Here is a 19,882-nt window from a genome sequence, read left to right on the forward strand (position 1 = left end):
GGTCACACAAAAAAAAAAGTTTGAGCATTTCTTTTTTGAAGTTTTGAGTTAGTTTGTTAAAATTAATATCAAAATATACTTAAAAAAGAAGATTATAACAAAATAAGATTAGGAGGGTTAAAAAATGCCTTCATTTTTTGTGTATCCATCATGCCTCTATTTCTAAAAACTTTTAATAACTCAAATTTTAAACTTAAAAGTCAAAATGATCTATATCATTTTATCTATATATGTGTAAAAAATTATGATACTTTAATTTTGTTGTGTTTGTCATCAAGAGCTTGTAAAAATCTACTGTTGTGGATAACTTTTAGATGTTCTTATTTTAATTTATTGAATCACATAAAAACAAAATTGAAATGTAATAAGTTTTTATAAGAGCATAGTAAAAATCATATAGATCACATCTAATGGTTTTATTTTAACGTTTAAATTTTAAATTTTGAGTTATTAACCTTTTAAAAATAAAGGCACGGGAAAAACACTATAAATAAAGGAATTTGAATCCTCCTCAAATAAAATTATATTTAAAATTTAGATGATGGAAACATGGTTTGGCTTTATGATTAGAGTGAGGTTATGGTACTTTGCAATGCGCGGATCGTTCCGTGCATTGGATTTGTATCTTCGTTTTTAAAGTATAAATAGTCGATCCGAATCGCTCAATATTATTATCATATAAAAATGTACTTGGAGACCAAATTTTATATATTTTTTTGAATTGTTTTACTATTTTGTTTGGTAGGTAAAAAATCAATACTTTTGGATGGTTCAGAATTTTTAGATCAAGTGATAAAGACAGAGATATAAATCTAATAAACGAAACGATCCACACATTACAAAAAGTACCATAGCCTCACTCTTATGATATATATATCCGCCTGCTTATTGTATTTCCTTCAGATCCTCTTCAATTCTCCTACGGTAAGGATGCCTAAAATTCAGGTTTCATTATCCATCTCAGATAGTTAAATGTAAAGTTTTACCTAATTAATTAACCATTTGTTTTGTGTTCCAATCATATTCCACATATTTATCTTTGTTTTTAAAGTTCAAACATTAAATTCGAACCACTCAACAAGATCTACATATTAAAATGTGATTAGAAACCAAATTTTATATTTTTTCAAAATTGTTTACTATTTTTTAAGATAGGTACAAAATCACTGCTTCTGGACTATCCAAAAACAATGATTTTGTACTTATCTAAACCAATAGTAAAATAATTTCAAAAAAATATAAAATTTAGTTATTTTAATATGGATATCATGTTGAATAGTTTAGATCAACAATTTGAAATTTGAAAACAGAGATAGAGATGTAGGATATAGTTGAAATACAAAACTAATGATGTGCTTTAACCGATCTCTCCGGCCCAAATAAAACTAAAATTGAAAGCCCAATAAAATCCTGATAACATTTCTTACGCAACCCAACATAAAGTTGAAAGCTTAACATTATATATACTAGTCTAGTTTTGAAAGATTTGATGGATCCAACAAAAATGAAATTCTTGCTTTTTTGTTGGTTTGAAATCATCTATTTGATATGAGAAAATTTAGGTAAGAAGCAAATTTATGATGTCTAAATACCTATAAAAATGATGCATTATAAAACATCTCTTTTGGGGTCTTTTATTTGTACAATAATCACATAGAAATTAAGCTAAACAAAATACAATACAATATTTGAACCAAAGAATTCTGCACATAATTAAGATGTTGGAGGAAACAAAAATTCATCATCTATCAGAATTATATTAGTAATATAAATTAATTTAAATACAAAGTTTGAGATCAGAACATCTACAGTCACAAGTGTGAAATCAATTAAGGAGCTTTAAACAACAGATGCCAGACATCTCCTTGTTTATAATAGGTGCGGTGCAACTATTGCATCACCCTTATACAGAATGAGGAGAAGATGAAGAAAGCGCTACGTTTGAAAAACGCATGCGGTGCCATATGCACAACTTAGAAGCAGGGTGCCATCCTAGCAATCCCGACTCCGATAGTGACCAAAGAACTCATTGTCTACTGAGCAATGAGCTAGTGCAGCAGTACAACGTACGTGATTGGTTAATTAAAGACTAGTAATCGTTGTGTGCCGTTACTGTAGGCATCTTGCTTGCCATTATTGGTTCAATTTGGTTGTTGAGTTATTTTTATAGAGTCTGATGAGCATCTACATCTTAGCAACTCAAATGAGTTTTTAAATAACTGTGTTAACTACTTTTTAGAAACTTTCCTGCATAGTTTCTAAATAAAAAACTCTGCGATATCTCTAAGACTGAATTAGGAACTGCTACATCAGATTAGAAATTATCATAATACCAGAGATGTAAATGGTCTTATTAATTTTTTGTATTGAATCTGAGAAAAAGTGAATTTTTGCTTGGTCGTTCAATGAAATTAATTTGTCTGTTTGGTCTCACTGATCTGTGTACTATCTCTTCTCCTTTTTTTTTTTTTATTCTTTGTTAGTATTTATTTTCTTCCACAAAGGGTATAATCGGCGTTGAACCAATTACAATAGTGAATTATTCGGTTTTTAAAATATAACTCAACCAACTGGATTAAGTTTATGAATCGAATAACAACATTAAAAAAAAAAGCAAAGTAATTTTTTTTTGTTTGGTTGAACCGAAACAAGAGAAATTAAATTCAATAGATTAAGAGTTAATACATAAATAAATATATTTGATAATTATAGAAATAAATATCAAGATATATATCAGTTGAACTGAAATAGGAGAGATTAATTCAGAAATCAAATATAAAAAAATGAAGTAATTTTAGTATTCAATAAATTTCAATTTGTTTGATTGAACTGAAATAAGATAAATAAAACCGAATTTAATATGGAAAACATCAAAGTAATTATGACCGAACAAAACAATTTGTTTTTCCATTAACAATATTGTGAACAACTTCTTTTAGGAAATATTTGGAACGTGATCAATCAATGATGCACGTCTATCATACAACTTAACTTTTGCACGAATAAGAAAATAGTAATTTTAAGATATGGTAATTATAATATTTCATGGATCCAACAATAAAAACACCTCTAAAATGGAATTGTCCCCCCTTTTTTTTGTCGGTTTGAGATCATCTATTTGATATGAGAAAATTTAGGTAATTAAGAAGCAAATTTATTATGATGATAAGAAATTAAGAATACACCATGTATTATAAAACTTACAAGTATCTCTACTTTTCAGTAGTAAAAATATATATAGTCTTCAAAGTTCAAACCATCTCTTTTTGTGGTCTTTTAATTTTACAATAATCACATAAATAAAAGCTAATAAGCAAAATACAATACAATATTTGAACAAAAAAAAAATTGCAAATCAATTGAGATGTTGGAGGAAACAAAAATTCATCGTCTATCATAATTATACAAGTATAACTCGACAGTGAGTAGATTCGGTCATTGTCAGAGTGCGGTAGTGGTCGAAGGAGCAAATCCGGTCGTGGAGCAAGATAGATCGATCCAATCGTTGTCGAAACATGACGACGGTCAGAGATGTGGTAGTAAAGCGAGATGAATATTAAAGTATTTGAGTGTTTATGAAATAATTAGAATATTATAGTAGTTTAGATGATTTTATGAGAATAAAAAAATAGATTTAGAAAATACGGTCATTTGACTAATTGTAAATACGTTTTTTTTTTATCTATAAAATTATTAACAGACATTTAAAATCACTAACCTCAATAAAAAGTTATATAAGTACTATAAGTTAATTTAAGTACAAAGTTTAAAAAGCCAAGGAGAAGCTGAAAAAAGCATTGAGATTTTCAAACACATACGGTGCGATATGTGAACAATAATGGATTTTTGCTTCTTGCAATTGGTTCAATTTCCTTGTTGAGATGTTTTCTTGAGTTTGATGCGTTAATTTCTGTATTGAGTCTGATAAACAATGAATTTTTGCTTGATCATTCAATGAAATTAATTTGTCTATTTAGTTTCAATGCTTGTTTTACAATATATATCTCTTCTCTTTTTTATTTATTCTTGTCAATATTTATTTTCTTCCGCCAAGGGTTCGTATATATTTGAATTTGAATAACAGTAAAATGGATTGGCGTTATGATAATATCAGCCGGTTTTACACTCAAGAAAAATAATGTCATGTCACATTACGTTATTCTAACACATTGTGATTTGATCATGATACGTAAATAAAATGTATTAGTATATGATGTGATATGTCTAAAATAGTGATGAACAGTTATATCACTTGAATAATCACGTCATATTTGGTCACGCAAAAAAAATAAAGTTTGAGCATTTTTTTAAAGTTTTGAGTTAGTTTGTTAAAAATAATAACAAAATATACTTAAAAAAAGAAGATTATAACAAAATAAGATTAAGAGAGTTTAAATGCCTCTATTTTTGTATCGCCATCATACTTTTATTTTTATAAAATTTAATAATTCAAAATTTAAAACTTAAAAGCCGAAATAAAACCGTTTTATTTGTCTCTGTGCATTATATCTTTATTTTTTAACCGATCTTTCCGGCCAAATAAAACTAAAATTGGAAGCTCAATAAAATCCTGATATCATTTCTTACACAGCCCAATAAAGTTGAAAGGTTAACGATATATATAGTAGTCAAGTTTTTGAAAGATTTGATGGATCCAACAAAAATGAAATTCTCGCTTTTTTGTTGGTTTGAAATCATCTATTTGGTATGAGAAAATTTAGGTATGAAGCAAATTTATGATGTCTAAACAGCTATAAAAATGATGCATTATAAAACATCTCTTTTGGGGTCTTTTATTTGTACAATAATCACATAAAAATTAAGCTAAACAAAATACAATACAATATTTGAACCAAAGAATTTTGCACATAATTAAGATGTTGGAGGAAACAAAAATTCATCATATATCAGAATTATATTAGTAATATAAGTTAATTTAAGTACAAAGTTTGAGATCAAAACATTTGCAGCAACAAAAGTGAAATCAATTAAGGAGTTTTAAACAACAGATGATAGGCATCTCCTTGTTTAAAATAGGTGTGGTGCAACTATTGTATCTCTTTTATACAGAATGAGGAGAAACTAAGAAAAGCACTACGATTTTCAGACGCATGCAATGCGATATGCACTACTCAGAAGGGTGCCATTCCAGCAATCCCGACTTCGGTAGTGGACGAAGAACTCACTGTCTCGGCAAACTGAGCAGTGATTGCAGTGCAACGTATCAAATTAGTTAATAAGACTAGTAGTTGTTGTGTGCGGTTATTGTGAATCCGAATGTGCTATGATCCTTCACCTGTGAACTATACTGAAATCCCTGCTTTCTCAAATCAAGTTGTCGAATTGTTTCGAAATATGTGCACAAAAAAACTAGCTGTTTTGAGATACGTGCACATAAAATATTGGACGGTTGGATTTAGAAAAACAGGAATTTTAGAGTTACAGCTTCCGAATTTCGAATCGCAACGGATTTATTTGCGGTTATTGTAGGCATCTTGCTTGCAATTATTGGTTCAATTTGCTTGTTGAGTTGTTTTTATATAGTCTGATGCATTATATATTTCTGTACTATTGAGTATGAGAAACAGTAAACTTAACTTTTGCTTGCTTGGTCGTTCAATGAAATTAATTTGTCTGTTTGGTCTCACTGCTTTGTGTACTCTCTCTTCTCCTTTTTATTTATTATTTGTTAGTATTTATTTTCTTCAACAAAAGGTATAATCGGCGTTGAACCAAATTAAAATAGTGGGTTATTCGGTTTTTAAAATATAACCAAATCAACCGGATTAAGTTTATGAATCGAATAACAACTTGATAAAAAAAAAATCAAAGTAAATTTCCTTTTGTTTAGTTGAACTGAAATAAGAGAGAATAAATTCAATAGATTAAAACTTAATACATAAATAAATATATTTAATAATTATAAAATAAGTATCAAGATATATATTAGTTGAATCGAAATAAGAGAGATTAATCCAGAATAAAATATAAAAAATGAAGTAATTTAAGTAAACATTAACTAAATTTTGATTTGTTTGGTTGAACTAAAATAAGATAAATTAAACTGAATTGAATATGGAAAAAATCAAAATAATTATGACCGGTCGACAGAACAATTTATTTTTCCATTAACAATTGTGAACAACTATTTTTATTAAATATTTGGAACGTGATCAATCAATGTTGCACGTATATCATGCATACAACTTAAATTTTGCACGTATAAGAAAATAATCAAAATTTAATAGAAGTTTTATCTTTCATCAAACAACTTAAATATACACGTTTCATATTTAATGGTCTTTAAAAATATTAAATTAATACTCAAATTCTATGATATATGAGGAGGGATCAAGTTACAACAATTTTTGAGTTACAACAAGCATTTTCTACATTTTTAAAGTCTAAATCGTCAATCCAAACCGTTAGATGTGATCTCTACAATAAAATGTGCTTGGAGACCAAATTTTACATTTTTTTGAATTTTGTTACTATTTATTAAGACCGGTACAAAATTCAATGGTTTGAATTTGACTAGTTTTTGTACCCATCTTAATAAATAGTAAAAAAATTCCAAAAAATGTAAAATTTGGTCTCCAAACACATTTTATAGTAGAGATCACATCTAACGGTTTGGATCGACGATTTGGACTTAATTTGAAAATGTAGAAAATACTTTGTTGTAACTCGATCCCTCCTCATGATATATAATCAATTTGTGAGTCTGGTGGTATATGTAGTTTTGACCGATTTCTCCGGCCCAAATAAAACTAAAATGGAAGCCCAATAAAATCCTGATATCATTTCTTCCGCAGTTCAATATTAGAGTTGAAAGGTTAACGATATACATAGGGGTTCCGGATCCCTAAAGTAACCCAATTTTTTGGGTTTAGATCTGCACCGTCCGATTCGAATCCGGTCCGAGAGCACAAAGGACCCTTTTAATCTGACAGCCCAATTCGAATCTGATGGTCTAGATCTAAACTAACAAATTGAATTACTTTAGGAGATCCGATCTCATATAGGCGTGTCCATCGATTCGGTTTGGTTAAATCTGAATTAAAACAAACTAATATTTTATTCGGTTTTCAAAAATACAACCAAATTGAAACTGAATCGAACAAGACTAATCATAAATATAAACATTTTTTTGTTAATTTTTTGAATTTTTTGAATTTTTTATGATGGACTTTTTTTTTTTTTTTTGGTTTGATCTAACTGGTTTGAAACCGAACCAAACAATATACATAATGTCGTAATGTTTGATTTTTTTTTTTGTAATGTTTGGTTAATTAGCACGTGAGACAGTTTTAGAATTTTAGTTGGTTCGGTTTAATTGGTTTTAAAATTTCTCAACCGAACTGAATTGAATAATTAAACTAGTTTTTAAAAATAAACCGAATCGATCTATTTAATTGGAGAAACCGAATCGATCTATTTTTTTTTTTTGTTGGTTTGAGATCATCTATTTGATATGAGAAAATTTAGGTAAGAAGCAAACTTATGATGATAAGAATACACCATCTAAACTATAAAACTTACAAGAAGCTACGCATTGATAATTACTTTTATTTGAACAATAATTACATAAAATGCTAAACAAAATACAATAATACAATATTAATTTGAACCAAAAAAATTCTGCGGATAAGATGTTGGAGGAAACAAAAATTCATCCTCTATCAGAATCAATATTAATTACTGGGTCGACTTCACCACTTACCATAGGTAATTCCAACAACAACAAAAAAAACCCCTCTAAAATGAAATTGTCATATTTTTGTTGGTTTGAGATCATCTATTTGATATGAGAAAATTTAGGTAAGAAGCAAACTTATGATGATAAGAACATCCAAACTATAAAACTTACAAGTAGCTAAGCATTGATTACTTTTATTTGAACAATAATTACAGAAAAATCTAAACAAAATACAATATACAATATTAATTTGAACCAAAAAATTCTGCGAATAAGATGTTGGAGGAAACAAAAATTGACCATTTATCAGAATTATACAAGTACTACACGTTAATTTAAGTACAAATTAAGTTTGAGATCAAAACCTGTAGAGCATCAAAAGTGAAATCAATAAATTACAAGCTTTAGACAACAGATGCTAGACATCTCATTGTCTAAAGAGCGCCATCCTCAACAGCATGAGCTTGCAACACAATTGGTTAATTAAAGTGTAGTAGTTGTTGACTTGTGTGTGTGGTTTATTGTAGGTTTCTTACCTTCTTGCATGTAATTATTGTTTCAATTCGTTTGTTGAGGTTTTTTTATCGAGTCGGATGCATTAATTTATGTATTGAGTCTGAGACAACAAACTTTTGTTTAGTCGTTTAATGAAATTTATCTGTTTGATCTCACTTGTCTGTTTTTATTTCTCTTTTTTTATACATTATTTGTCAATATTTATTTTCTTCTGCATGCAATGGGTATGTATATTTAAAATTTAAATAATAGGATGATGGTTAATTTGGCTTTGAGGTTATGATTAGTTTGGAGTGTTCTTAAAAGTAAATTATAATTTGTTTGATTGAACAGAAATAAATAATATTAATTTCAAAAGATCAAAACATAATACATATACAAATACTATCAATAATTAAAAAAATAATGAAGACTTCTTCATAATTTTAATTCTCTTCAAACAATATTTTTGTCAGGCCGGACCTAGCACGTAGTTTTGGTCTATGTTGGTTTCTGGTGTGCACGTTTGTTCAGGCTCAAGACCATACAAATTTGCACGTCAAAACCCTTTTTCTCCTACAAAAGTTTTAAATCCCAGATCAAATTTTGAAGGAAAAATGTGAAGAGCATGGCCAATTGGATACCTTCATGATCTGCTATGTTTAATCTCAATTGAGGTCTCTCTCACTTTTTTTCTCTCTTCATTGCCATTCCATAGGTTATTTGTTTTGTTGTTCTATAGCTAATGTATATTATTTTTCTGATTAAATGTGTCATGTCTAAATTAACAGCATTTGCAACAGTCTAGTTATGTGAAAGAAAAACAAATGTTCATTTGAAACAACATTATGTACTTCTTTGTCAACTGTAGAAATTAAATTTAAAAATGGTTTTCTTAGTTAATTAATTTGTGGATGTTTTCTTTGATGTATCTTTTGTAGCTAGGTTTATCATCATGATCCATGATAGATTATAATTAAACGCGTTACTGCGAGTTCCACCCGTAACACTTCAGTCGAAACCAGCTTTTCAAGTCATACAAAAGCAAATTCTCCAAAAATGGAAAACTGTGAAGGTGAATTATTTGTTCATAATTATAAAAAAAAACTTACAGTACATTTCATTTCAAAACTCAGTTTAGAGATATTTGATCACAATTTCTCTTTCTTAATTTGACCTGAATATCAGTTGACTAATAATATTTCTTAAATAAATGCTTGTAAAATGGACACAGGGTTATTGGTAAATTTTTTTTGCACAGATCAACAAAAGGAGATGAAGGAAGCAAGAGAAAAGCGTGAAGAAATGAAGTCCTATTTGGGACTAAGAATTAAAACAGGTAGAAATGCAGATGGTTCAAATCAAACCAATGCACCATGCACCATGTTAGATCTACCAAGCCCAAGCTCTGAGGAAGAAATCTTAGAAGCTTTGAAGGAACCCACACCTCTTATGACTCCTAGATTAGGTAAATGATTATATGGAAAATAACTAGAATTTCTTCATTGATTTAATTTTTTTAGAAGCCATTTATAGTTAATATAAGTTGAATCTGAATGTTCGTTCCGGAAAATAAAAGCCATGTATTGTAATTAAGAAAAACTGAAAAAAAGTAATTAATCAGTAATCTCAATCAAACCTTTCTAAATTTTAATTATGATTTTTTAGGAGAGACACAAGAGAAATGGAACAGAGAACTATTTATGAAGATTGTTGGTGTAGCAAGATTTGTGAACAAAATGAAATCCCTAAAGTCAAACTATTCAGTACCATTTTGTACTCCAGATGATGATCTAACAACCCCAATTGGTAAGAAAAAAGTTCAATCTAATCCTTTTGAATACATAATTGAATCTTTCTGGTTTCAACTTAGAATTCTATAATAGATTGCTGGATACTTGTGGTTTAGTTACCAGATCAATTACATAGAAATTACTACTAAACTATGTTTGTTACATCATAAATGTTCCCACAACAGTGCAAAGAACTGGAAGTGGGGTTATGATTACTAAGGTGCCTCAACTGGAAGTAAAGGAGTTGGAAGCAGTGAAGGCATTTGCAGCAAATGGAGATGCAAGCAAATCAAAAGAGGTTGCTTTAGACGGGCAATCAAGAGAACCATCAGAAGAATTTGTACATGGTATGATCATATGGGTAGTGATTTGCATATCAAAATTGTTGGTTTTTTAATATATGTAGCTTATTAAAATTTGGAACTGCATGGAAACCGAACATGGTATAAATAGTGATAAGGTCTATTTACAAATACATACCATTTCATTTTTTTTTTGTTTGCTCATAATGGTATCCTAACAGCATATCACTTCATTGAAACTTTCTCATATAGGGGGAGAAGTGGTTTCTCCAAGTAAAAATGCACCAGAAAACCCAACAAGCAAGATACGAAAACCGCAATCTGCATATCTTCCACCGAGAAAGAAAACAATACTATCTCTTGACCTAAACAACTCCATATCAACGAATGAACAGAGGAAACTTGCACGGAAGTGGAACTATGTGAAAGCAATCATAGAAGATATCCAACATGCATTGAGAGAAAACCCCGGTTCCATAACAACAGCCGCTATACTCGAAGAAAGCAGTGAAGAGCTACAACAAATTTTGCAAGGAATTGAAGTTTCAATTTCAGGTCTGGTTCCCATGCTAAAGGAGCTTGCAAATGAAATAAGGAACCAAAACTTGGATATAGAAACAGTAAAGAGAGAAAAAGTTTCAAGCCTGACCAATGAACTAATCTCTCTTAATGAATCCTATGAACAATACAAAGAGAGAGCAAAACAATACAAGAGGGAATTAGAAATGCATGAGAGTAAGCTCGAGAGAGTGATAAGGCGGCGTCAATTGCATGATATAAAAATTCTAGATCAATTGGATAAAATTGAAAAGATCAAATTTGAGCTAGCCGAAGCAGAAGAAGAGTTAGAAAAATTGGAGGGAAACCGGTATGACTTCTTAGAAGAAGAGGATGAGTTGAAAGAACAATCAAATGCAACTAAATTGGAACTAGGTGATGTCATGAAGAGAATTGATGTTTCCAAGGATAATGTGCACCGGGTAAACTTCCAAATTGAAAATTTAGATGAGGCCATTGATCTGGAGTTTGACACAAGAAACAAGGAGATCCAAAATTTGGTGGAAATTTTGTTGAATTTGGAAGTTTTATAGACAAATCACAGCTTGTTTCATACATTTGAACCAATCTTTTTGTACTTTCCTAATAATTTGATGATGTATGGTAGAATTGAGTGGAAACTAAGATTTACGCGACTTGCGAATTTTCTTAACCAAATGTTCTTTCTATACATTATTATAACATTTTTAATCATAGGTACCTCTACTTGTTCATTATCAATCAAAATCTCCTAATTTTTAAGTAGGAATCTGCATATGCTTCGAGTACTGGTACAGTCTCTATGCTTCATAGCACTCTCACTGTCCTGGAAAGTAGTAGCAAAAAGGACCACGACAAAATTAAATATATAATCATAATGTACCAACAAAAACTAAGGTTATCATTTATCAAAGATAAACCAAAACGAAACAAAGAAGTGGGATCCGACAAGTACTAAAAAAAGATCACCACCTGATCACATCTCAGAAATCTATTTTCCAAATTCGCTGAAAATTATTATTTCTTCAAAAAGAGATTTCTGAACGCTTCATTCGACTTGAGCTGTTCACCACCACCCGCTTCGTCTTTTCCTTTGTCATCCTTCTTATTCCACCCTAGGGGCTTCATCACCGATCGTGGTGCTGCAAATGTAACCTTTTCTTTCTCTTTGCTAGGGTTTCTCTCTTCCTCTGCTGACTTACTTTCATTTCTAGGCGGGAATCTTCTACCTGCAAAGAGGCACCAAGCACACAGTTAAAACACCTATGTTTATATAGTACATATACCATTACTACATAGTACACAAACATCAAAACCCTATGGGAAGTAACAAGAGGTGAACCAAAAGAAATGGTGTCCCTAACTTGTAAGTACAGATCATGACCAGTACAACACCATTATTGCATTCTCTTGGGAAAATTGGTCAAAAATGAAATGCCAAATTGGATAAAAGAACCAACTTTGGAAGATATGTCGCACATGAATTTTATAGAGGAAACACAGCACATAATTATAAAAGAGTGAGACTATGGTACTACGCATAGCGCAAATTGGCCCATACTATGGATCATAATCTCCATTTTCAATGTCCAAACAGTCGATCTGAACCTTTCAACATGATCTCCATATGAAAATGTAATGGCAGACTAAATTTTACAATTTTTAGAATTTTTTTACTATTTTTTTTTATAGTTACAAAATATCACTACTTTTGATTTACAAGTACATTTTCATATAGAGATCATGTTGAACGGTTCACATCGATTGTTGGACTTTGAAAACAGAGATATTGACCATAGTACGGACCAATCGGCGCTATGCATAGTACCATAGCCTCACTAATTATCAAATAGAAAAAAAAATATGGAGAAATGAGAGAAGATATGCATACCTGTACCACGGCCCCTGGAAGAACCAGCAGTACCAGAATGAGAATTTTTGCTTCGGGAAGGGTTAGAACGAGCAATGCTCAGTTTGGCTCCATGAAGTGAGCTTTTGTTTTTTGCAATTGCAGCTTGGAGGTGTTGATCATCAGAGAAATCCACATATGCAAACCCCTACATTTATTGCACCACATCAATAAGAATTTCTTAATGCCCGTGAATCTTTTATGTACCAGTATCAACATATTTGGGCAAGTGATATCGGATAATTTCAATTTGTTTTTAGCGGTATTTAGTAAATATTTACATGGAATTTTCTTATTTCATCTGACAATGGCACGACCAGGACCAGGACCATACTAGTCACTAAATTTGCTTTTTATAATATAATAAATTATAAAGTTGTGTGAGTGTCTGTGTGTGTGTGTGTGTGTGTGAGAGAGAGAGAGAGAGAGAGAGAGAGAGAGAGAGGGAGAGGGAGAAAATTCTCTATGACAATGGAGGTACAAAAATTCACCTTATTGTCCACTATCAAAACTTGATAGCAAACAGATTTAGAGGAACATTATATAATTCTGGGTAAAATTTACAATCCACCCAATATAACATTTACATAAAATGCAACTAAATGCAGAATCAAAGGGTTGAAAAGAAATATACTACGAACTGACAACCAATCTCTTTTACGATACAAGGTGATCAATTGTTACCCATCCTTTTGATAGGTTGTATGCGAAATTTAGTGCCATTTGAAAATGTTTTGTTCATCCTTTAAAGGTAGGTAAAAGTAAAACTTCAACCAATTGAAGTTCAAATGATCCAATACAAATGACCACACACAGGGACTAACTGAGAGAGAGAGAGAAAGAGAGCTAACCCGAGATTTTCCTGTGACTTTGTCTCTGACCAATCGAACAGCTGTAGCACCCCCACAATCGCTAAAGAAAGACTTTAAGTCTTCCTCATTAGTCTGCATTATTAAAACAAATAAGATTTACCTAATTTCATTTATTTCTGTCAGAAAGAAATAAAACATAGTCAAAACAACTGGCCAGTGGATAATGGCCAAGCAAAACAAAGACAAAACAATATGTGCTATTCTATTGGTAACATAGCAGTTGTAGTTAAGAGTTGGTATTCCCTATTTTTCATAAGAAAAGTAGGACCCTAATATTCTAAATCAGGCCATAAAATTCTAAACGAACAGACCAAATTCACATTCAAGGCCCAGCGAATTGTAAATCAGATCGATCCTCCATTCATTATAAATCGTAGGGCCCTACTTTTCACTAATTATGGTACAATGTCATATGAGGTAATGGGTGAAGTTGTTAAATACCCAAGCACTTAGGGTAATCCAACTTTAATAACAATAGACTATAAAATGTTACATTGTACTGTATAACAAAGTACCATCACACATAATTAATTTTTCTAAGTTTTAAGTACAAAATACCTGATGACCATAATAGGTATGGGTAGGATCCTCAACAGGTATGGGTTTGCCAATTCTTAATGAATATGAAAGTATGAAACATTAAATATCTACCCTAATGACTTAAGCTGCATTACCATACTAGTTTTGATACTGTACCGTTTAAGCTTGTTACTAGTGTTACAAGGACACATAAATGTGTCCACACATAATTAAATTTCTATATATTTCGTTGAGTTGTCAAGTTCAGTTGACAAGCTGGTATATATTTATTTTGTGCATGTATCTAACCTAGAAAGTATAATGACAAAACAGATTTTCACAAGGATGTATTACACATAGACACTTACCCGAAGATTTAGGCTAGAAACAAATGCTGTGCACTGGTCATTGTAGAACTCAGGTTTTGGTTTCTCAATTTCTTTCCCTTCCTGTTCTTTTTCAAGTTGTTCTTTGCTATCTACTTCTATTCGGCCATGATCAGGCTGGGGCTTCTCCTCAATTTTTTGTGTGTTTTGTCTTCTTTTCTTAGCAGGAGGTTGTGCCTTCGCACTAGATTTTTGTTCTGGTTTTCTCTTGAGAGGAGAACTGGTGGTTTCCTTTACTGAAACTGAAGAATGGTCTATTTTACCCTTAGACTCTTGCTGTGCCTTGAACAGCATTACCTCATTAAGCCGTGTGGTTACCTTTTCAATTATAATAAATTGCTAAATATATTAGAGGACAAAAGCTTAAAAAACAAAAAAAATATTCATGCATGCTATATAGAATCATCAAAAGTACAAAGTTGCTCATTCAATTCTACCAGTGACTGTTGAAAGATCACATTATGTATATCCTTGCAAGATGAGAAGCCACATAAGGCATGTATCATATTAATGTCACAGACTCCCCTCTTCCAATTTCCTTAAAAGATATCAAATAACTCTTATCCTTTTTTCATGTGTACCAATAACAGTGGAACCACTTATAACTTGGACATCTTTTGGACCAAATGGGAGTTTTGGCCAATTTCTTTCTTTTGTTGCGTATATTATTTACTGTTATGCATGGTATACACTATTTCAACATTTTACAGGGGTAAAAATAAAACCCCTTTATAACAGTTATTTTTTTTCTTAAATAACAGTCACCTTTAGATTGAAATTTACAGAGGATTGTATTCTACCAAGTAATACAAATTAAGGCATACAACTAAAGAGGAAAATACAAAATGTTGAAACAAATACCTTTCTTAAAGCAACATCATAATCTTCTAAAGTCCCATGCTCTCGTTCAAATTTTATCCAAGAATGACATATATCCTGCATAGTTACATTTATTTACATGAAATATTGCACAGGATATGGATATGGCGATACAGTATTTCTCAAGATGTAAGGATATGATACATTATACATGTATATATTTTTTTATTATTTTTGTACACAATATTATTTAACATCTAAATATTGAAAATTTAGACTCAAATGAAAAAGAGGGTATTTTACAACAACAACCAAGCCTTTAGTCCCAAACAAGTTGGGGTAGGCTAGAAATCAAACCCATCCGGAGTGAAAAAGAGGGTATTTTAAATGTTTTTTATTTGAGTACCATTCTGGCAACGTGATGGTCAAAAATGATTTTTTTTAATACAAAAGATGGAAGTCATAGAATATAGAAGAGAGTTAAACTTTGTTAGTGGCCACATTTACCCCAGTTCAAGGGTCTCATGCACACAAAGGAATATTGACCAGTGGCCACTAGTTACGTATTGGCAGGAAGTGTCCATCTAAAAAAAAAAGCAAATATGATTATCTGGTCTGGAATCTGAATTGGTGGCTCCTTATCCCATATGTTACAAGAGTAAATATAGGAGCAATGTTGAGCTTATAAAAAGTAGTGTTCACCCCGCCTAAGAAGCATTCCAGGAAGAAAGAGAACACACTTCCTGACAAATAGAGCATGAATTTACCTCAGATCCAGTGCCGACAAACCTTTTGGCATAGCACCTCTTGTAAATTGCTCTGGCCTCATTTAAATTACCCATTGCTACCTCCATGGCTATGTACCCTTCATACGATTCCAGTGTGGACCCACTAACAAAAAGTCAATTCAAATGAATTATTGTGAAAAATGCACATAAGAAGAGTGATTTGAAACTTGCAACTAAAGTTTTTCTGTATTTGAAAGAAACTTTTCACATTTCTCATATAGAACAAACTATGCAACCCCATCTCAGGAAACACTTACAAGAAGTTTATACAAACCGTAACCAACAACCAAATTTGTTTCCTTGATTTTTGGCCCAATTTTGTCTCAAGGATAAATAAGTAGGGTTTTGAAATATTGCCCAATTGGGTGTTGTTTACAAGTCTTAAGCAATGTTGGGTCTATTAACAAATAAGGTACAATTTTGGATGTAATTTGCATAGAAGTAATAAGTACAGAATTGTGGAGTTTTATACCTTTTTTTAATTAGGTTGTCCCAAACTCCACGAGCTGCAATTATGTCTTTACAAAGATTTATCTCTAGTTTTGCCCAATATTTGTGCAAGCTCAGCAATTCTTCTGGTAATATTTGCGCTGACAATGAATCTGATGCATCCTAGAAAAAAATATTCCATGTCACATTATTGCTCAAAGTCCATGAAAAGTTTGGAAGGTCCAGCAAATTGCTAGAGATATCTAACCATGAATGTTTGGCGTATAAGTTGAAAGTCAAAATCCCTCTGATCCATTGAGAACCTCCTCCTTAAACCATCAATTCGTGCCAGATAAAGGTCCAAATACTACAAAAGTTAAAAGAAAATAGACAAATCAGCAAATTGTAGTGCCAGATCATTGCTATTTTGTTGTCCTACCTCTTTTGCTGTCTGAAAGGCACATTGAAGAGACTGCTCAAACACCTGGAAAAGGAAATGTGTATTATTTTCAAGAACAAAATATCTCAAAAGGAAATATAGAAAACAGTGATATTAGTATTTGTTAGATTACAAACAGACCCCACAGGTCCATTATCATAGGAAAAAAAATGATTATCAAATTAAACATACACTTTTAATCTCCTCCTCAGATGAGTTTGTCCGCTCCAAGGAAAGCAAGTAGCGGACCCACAATTCACTGATCCAGGGACAGTTTCTTGTTGCTCTGTAGTACACACTCTTCAAAATTGATGCCACCTAAAGAAAGAGAGAGGTGTAAGAGGTTCTTTCAATTAAGTCAAATGAATTGGCAGTACAAGTATTAGAAAGAAAGATGTTTAAACCTTCAGTGTTCTGTCAAGGTAGTTTGTGTATGCAAGCCACAAGTCCCTTGAAACTGCAAATTCCGAAATCGCCCTCTCATAAAGGATCTGCACTCGCGCAGGATCACCACTAGATTCCTCAAATTTAATATAATTCTGTTCCAACAAATTGATGACATTCAATCACTAATTATGGTATTTAAATGTAATCTATAGTAAGAAAAAAATTTTAAGGAACTAAATCTTGGTTCCATGTTATATGACAAAGCATTTTGTCGCTTGCTATGATATTTCACACACACACAAAAAAAAAAATTGTTGAACTAATTTCTTTCTAAGGTCTATTTGAAGAACATCTGTTTGACAAGCAAGACATTTCAATCCAAAAGGGCATATATGTCCAAACGTTTTCTTTCTTAAACTGCACTGGACAGATAAGGAGATGACTATATTGATCAGATAGACTTAACTACTTTCAAACCAAGATCACGTATCATAATTGGAACTGTGCATGCAAATTCTACAAAAGCAATATTATAAAACAATAAGCTGAAATTGTATGAAGTACCATGAAATGCTGTAGTTTATCAGCCTCATTTAGTACCGGGCTTGACAGTTGATCCTCATACTGTTTCCTCGCATTGTAAGCTGCAGAAGCTTTTTGGTAGTTCAATGCAATATTAGGAGGAACCCCATCCAACTCATTATCCATATCATTGCTGTTCCCTTGATCAGCCTCCCAAGCTTTGTAATCCATCAAAGTTGCCTTGATATTTGTTAAAGGTACCGCCAGCTGGCGGTGGAACAAACTGCGTATCCGCTGGTTTTGTTTCGCTTTTTCCTGATAGACAAAAAAAAGTTGGAAAAATAATATTTTATTTTGAAAAAGGAAACCAAAATTTTTAGGAAAAAAATGTATCAGGTTAGCGAACCTCAGTGTTTTCTTCATCAATAGTAAGAAGAAGAGCTTGTTCATACTCTCTATAGGCCTCCCATACTTTATTCCCCTCAGTTACATGAAAACCAGCCACAGTAATTGCCCGCTCGAGCAATTCACGCATTTTACTGACACCACTAGGTGAACACTGCAACACTGACTCATCACGCTCTTGCACAAAGTTTATGTAGTCGCACCATAGTAGAACTGACTGATCACAAAAAATTATAGCAAGATAAGAATCCATAAATAGTAACATGACTTATGAGAAGCTTTTGCATATATGCCCAAGGAAACTTTTCATTTGCTCCTAGTGTGTAATCACTATCATACCGACTACTATTTATTTAAGTCAGTTTTGAGAAATGAACCTTCGTAAGTAATCATAATGCATAAACCAGTATTAGCACAAATAATATTTCTCGTTTCGCAAAGAAACTGTCATAAATTCAGAATTTTATTTTATAAGGTAACAAAGGATATACCAAATATTCCTGCACAGCTCGTTCATAAAGTTTCTCAATCTCAGCAAATGCTTCAGCGCTAGTCATTAAGGAAAAGGAGAAGTTATATCAGAGTGGAACTGAAAACATAATTAAATAAGCCGAAAGAATACCGGCACACAAGCAACAGTTAAGGTCGATAAGGAAAATCCAAAATTACCCTTGATTCAAAGAGATTTCATCACCAATCCAATCCTGCCAAAGTTTAGGACTGAGAGGGAATAGCCTATTCATCTCTTCTCTAGCATTTCTCAGCTTCTCAATCTCTCCTGATTTCCTCAAGCAGTTTACATACTACCAAAAAAAAAAAAATACAATGTATCAGAAGTCAAGGTTAAATTGCAAATTGTTCGTACCAGATAGCAGGAACAAAGCTATTTTGTAAGAATTAAGAGATTATTTACTGGATTAGCTGATTCTGTGATAAAGTAAATGTATAATATAGCACTTGAGAATCTAACATCAGAAGAAAATTTACCATACCTGGAGATGGGAATCATAGTCCAGGGGTTGGTTGCGCAAAGCTTGTTCGAGGGCTTGGATGCGGAGCTCATCAGCCCCTTCATCGGCTTCTTCCTCCGAACCAGAGTCGTCGGAGGATGAGGCGGTAGCGGTAGCGGTGGCTAGGGTTTCCGAGGCAGTCGGCATCTCCTCATCGTGATCGGATTCCTCTAGGGTTTCTAGGGTTTTAGAGAGGTTTTCTTCTTCACTCGCCATTAGAGCTCTCTTTCGCCCGTCTCACTCCGTTGGAAATCGAATTTTACGCAAAAACCTTGAGGCAAGTGAGTTCCGATCTCCTAAGGTAACCCAATTTTTTAGTTTAGATCGGACCGTCCGATTAAAGGGGCCCGTGCGCTCCACCTCGGATCGGATTGTGTGGGATTCGAATCGGACGGTCAAGAACTAAAGTAAAAAAATGGGATACTTTAGGGGAACAGACAGTTCGACACCTCTGAGGTAACTCACAATTTGAGATTGAAGCTGGACCGTCCGATCAGAATTGGTAATATCCAGCCTGGATAGAATGCAAGGGACCTCCTTAATATCCGTGCCAAGACAGATCAGACGGTCT

At 32.2% G+C, this 19,882-nt stretch overlaps 1 protein-coding gene across 1 annotated transcript; it reads right to left on the bottom strand.

Annotated features, from left to right (window-relative positions):
* Positions 1-11,706: 11,706 nt before the first annotated feature.
* On the bottom strand, positions 11,707-19,574 carry EMB140 (EMBRYO DEFECTIVE 140). The gene is made up of 16 exons (XM_078302171.1): positions 19,294-19,574; positions 18,971-19,104; positions 18,793-18,850; positions 18,303-18,518; positions 17,939-18,211; positions 17,392-17,526; positions 17,180-17,305; positions 16,988-17,032; positions 16,817-16,915; positions 16,592-16,731; positions 16,099-16,222; positions 15,374-15,448; positions 14,495-14,830; positions 13,587-13,679; positions 12,718-12,883; positions 11,707-12,055 (listed from the first exon to the last, which is right to left on the bottom strand). Exons 1-16 carry the CDS (start codon positions 19,525-19,527, stop codon positions 11,844-11,846), a joined length of 2,466 nt encoding a protein of 821 aa, XP_078158297.1. The 5' UTR covers positions 19,528-19,574; the 3' UTR covers positions 11,707-11,843.
* Positions 19,575-19,882: the final 308 nt, after the last annotated feature.

This window comes from Carex rostrata, chromosome 5 (genome assembly GCF_964058835.1).
Source record: "Carex rostrata chromosome 5, lpCarRost1.2, whole genome shotgun sequence".
Lineage (NCBI taxonomy): Eukaryota > Viridiplantae > Streptophyta > Magnoliopsida > Poales > Cyperaceae > Carex > Carex rostrata.

Excerpts from the sequence above, each read along its gene's own strand:
- EMB140 (XM_078302171.1), bottom strand. The coding sequence starts at position 19,527 with ATGGCGAGTGAAGAAGAAAACCTCTCTAAAACCCTAGAAACCCTAGAG. Across the intron at positions 18,851-18,970 it reads GAAATCTCTTTGAATCAAGG|CGCTGAAGCATTTGCTGAGA; the intron begins GTAATTTTGGAT and ends CTTAATGACTAG. Across the intron at positions 17,033-17,179 it reads CTGAGGAGGAGATTAAAAGT|GTGTTTGAGCAGTCTCTTCA; the intron begins GTATGTTTAATT and ends TTCCTTTTCCAG.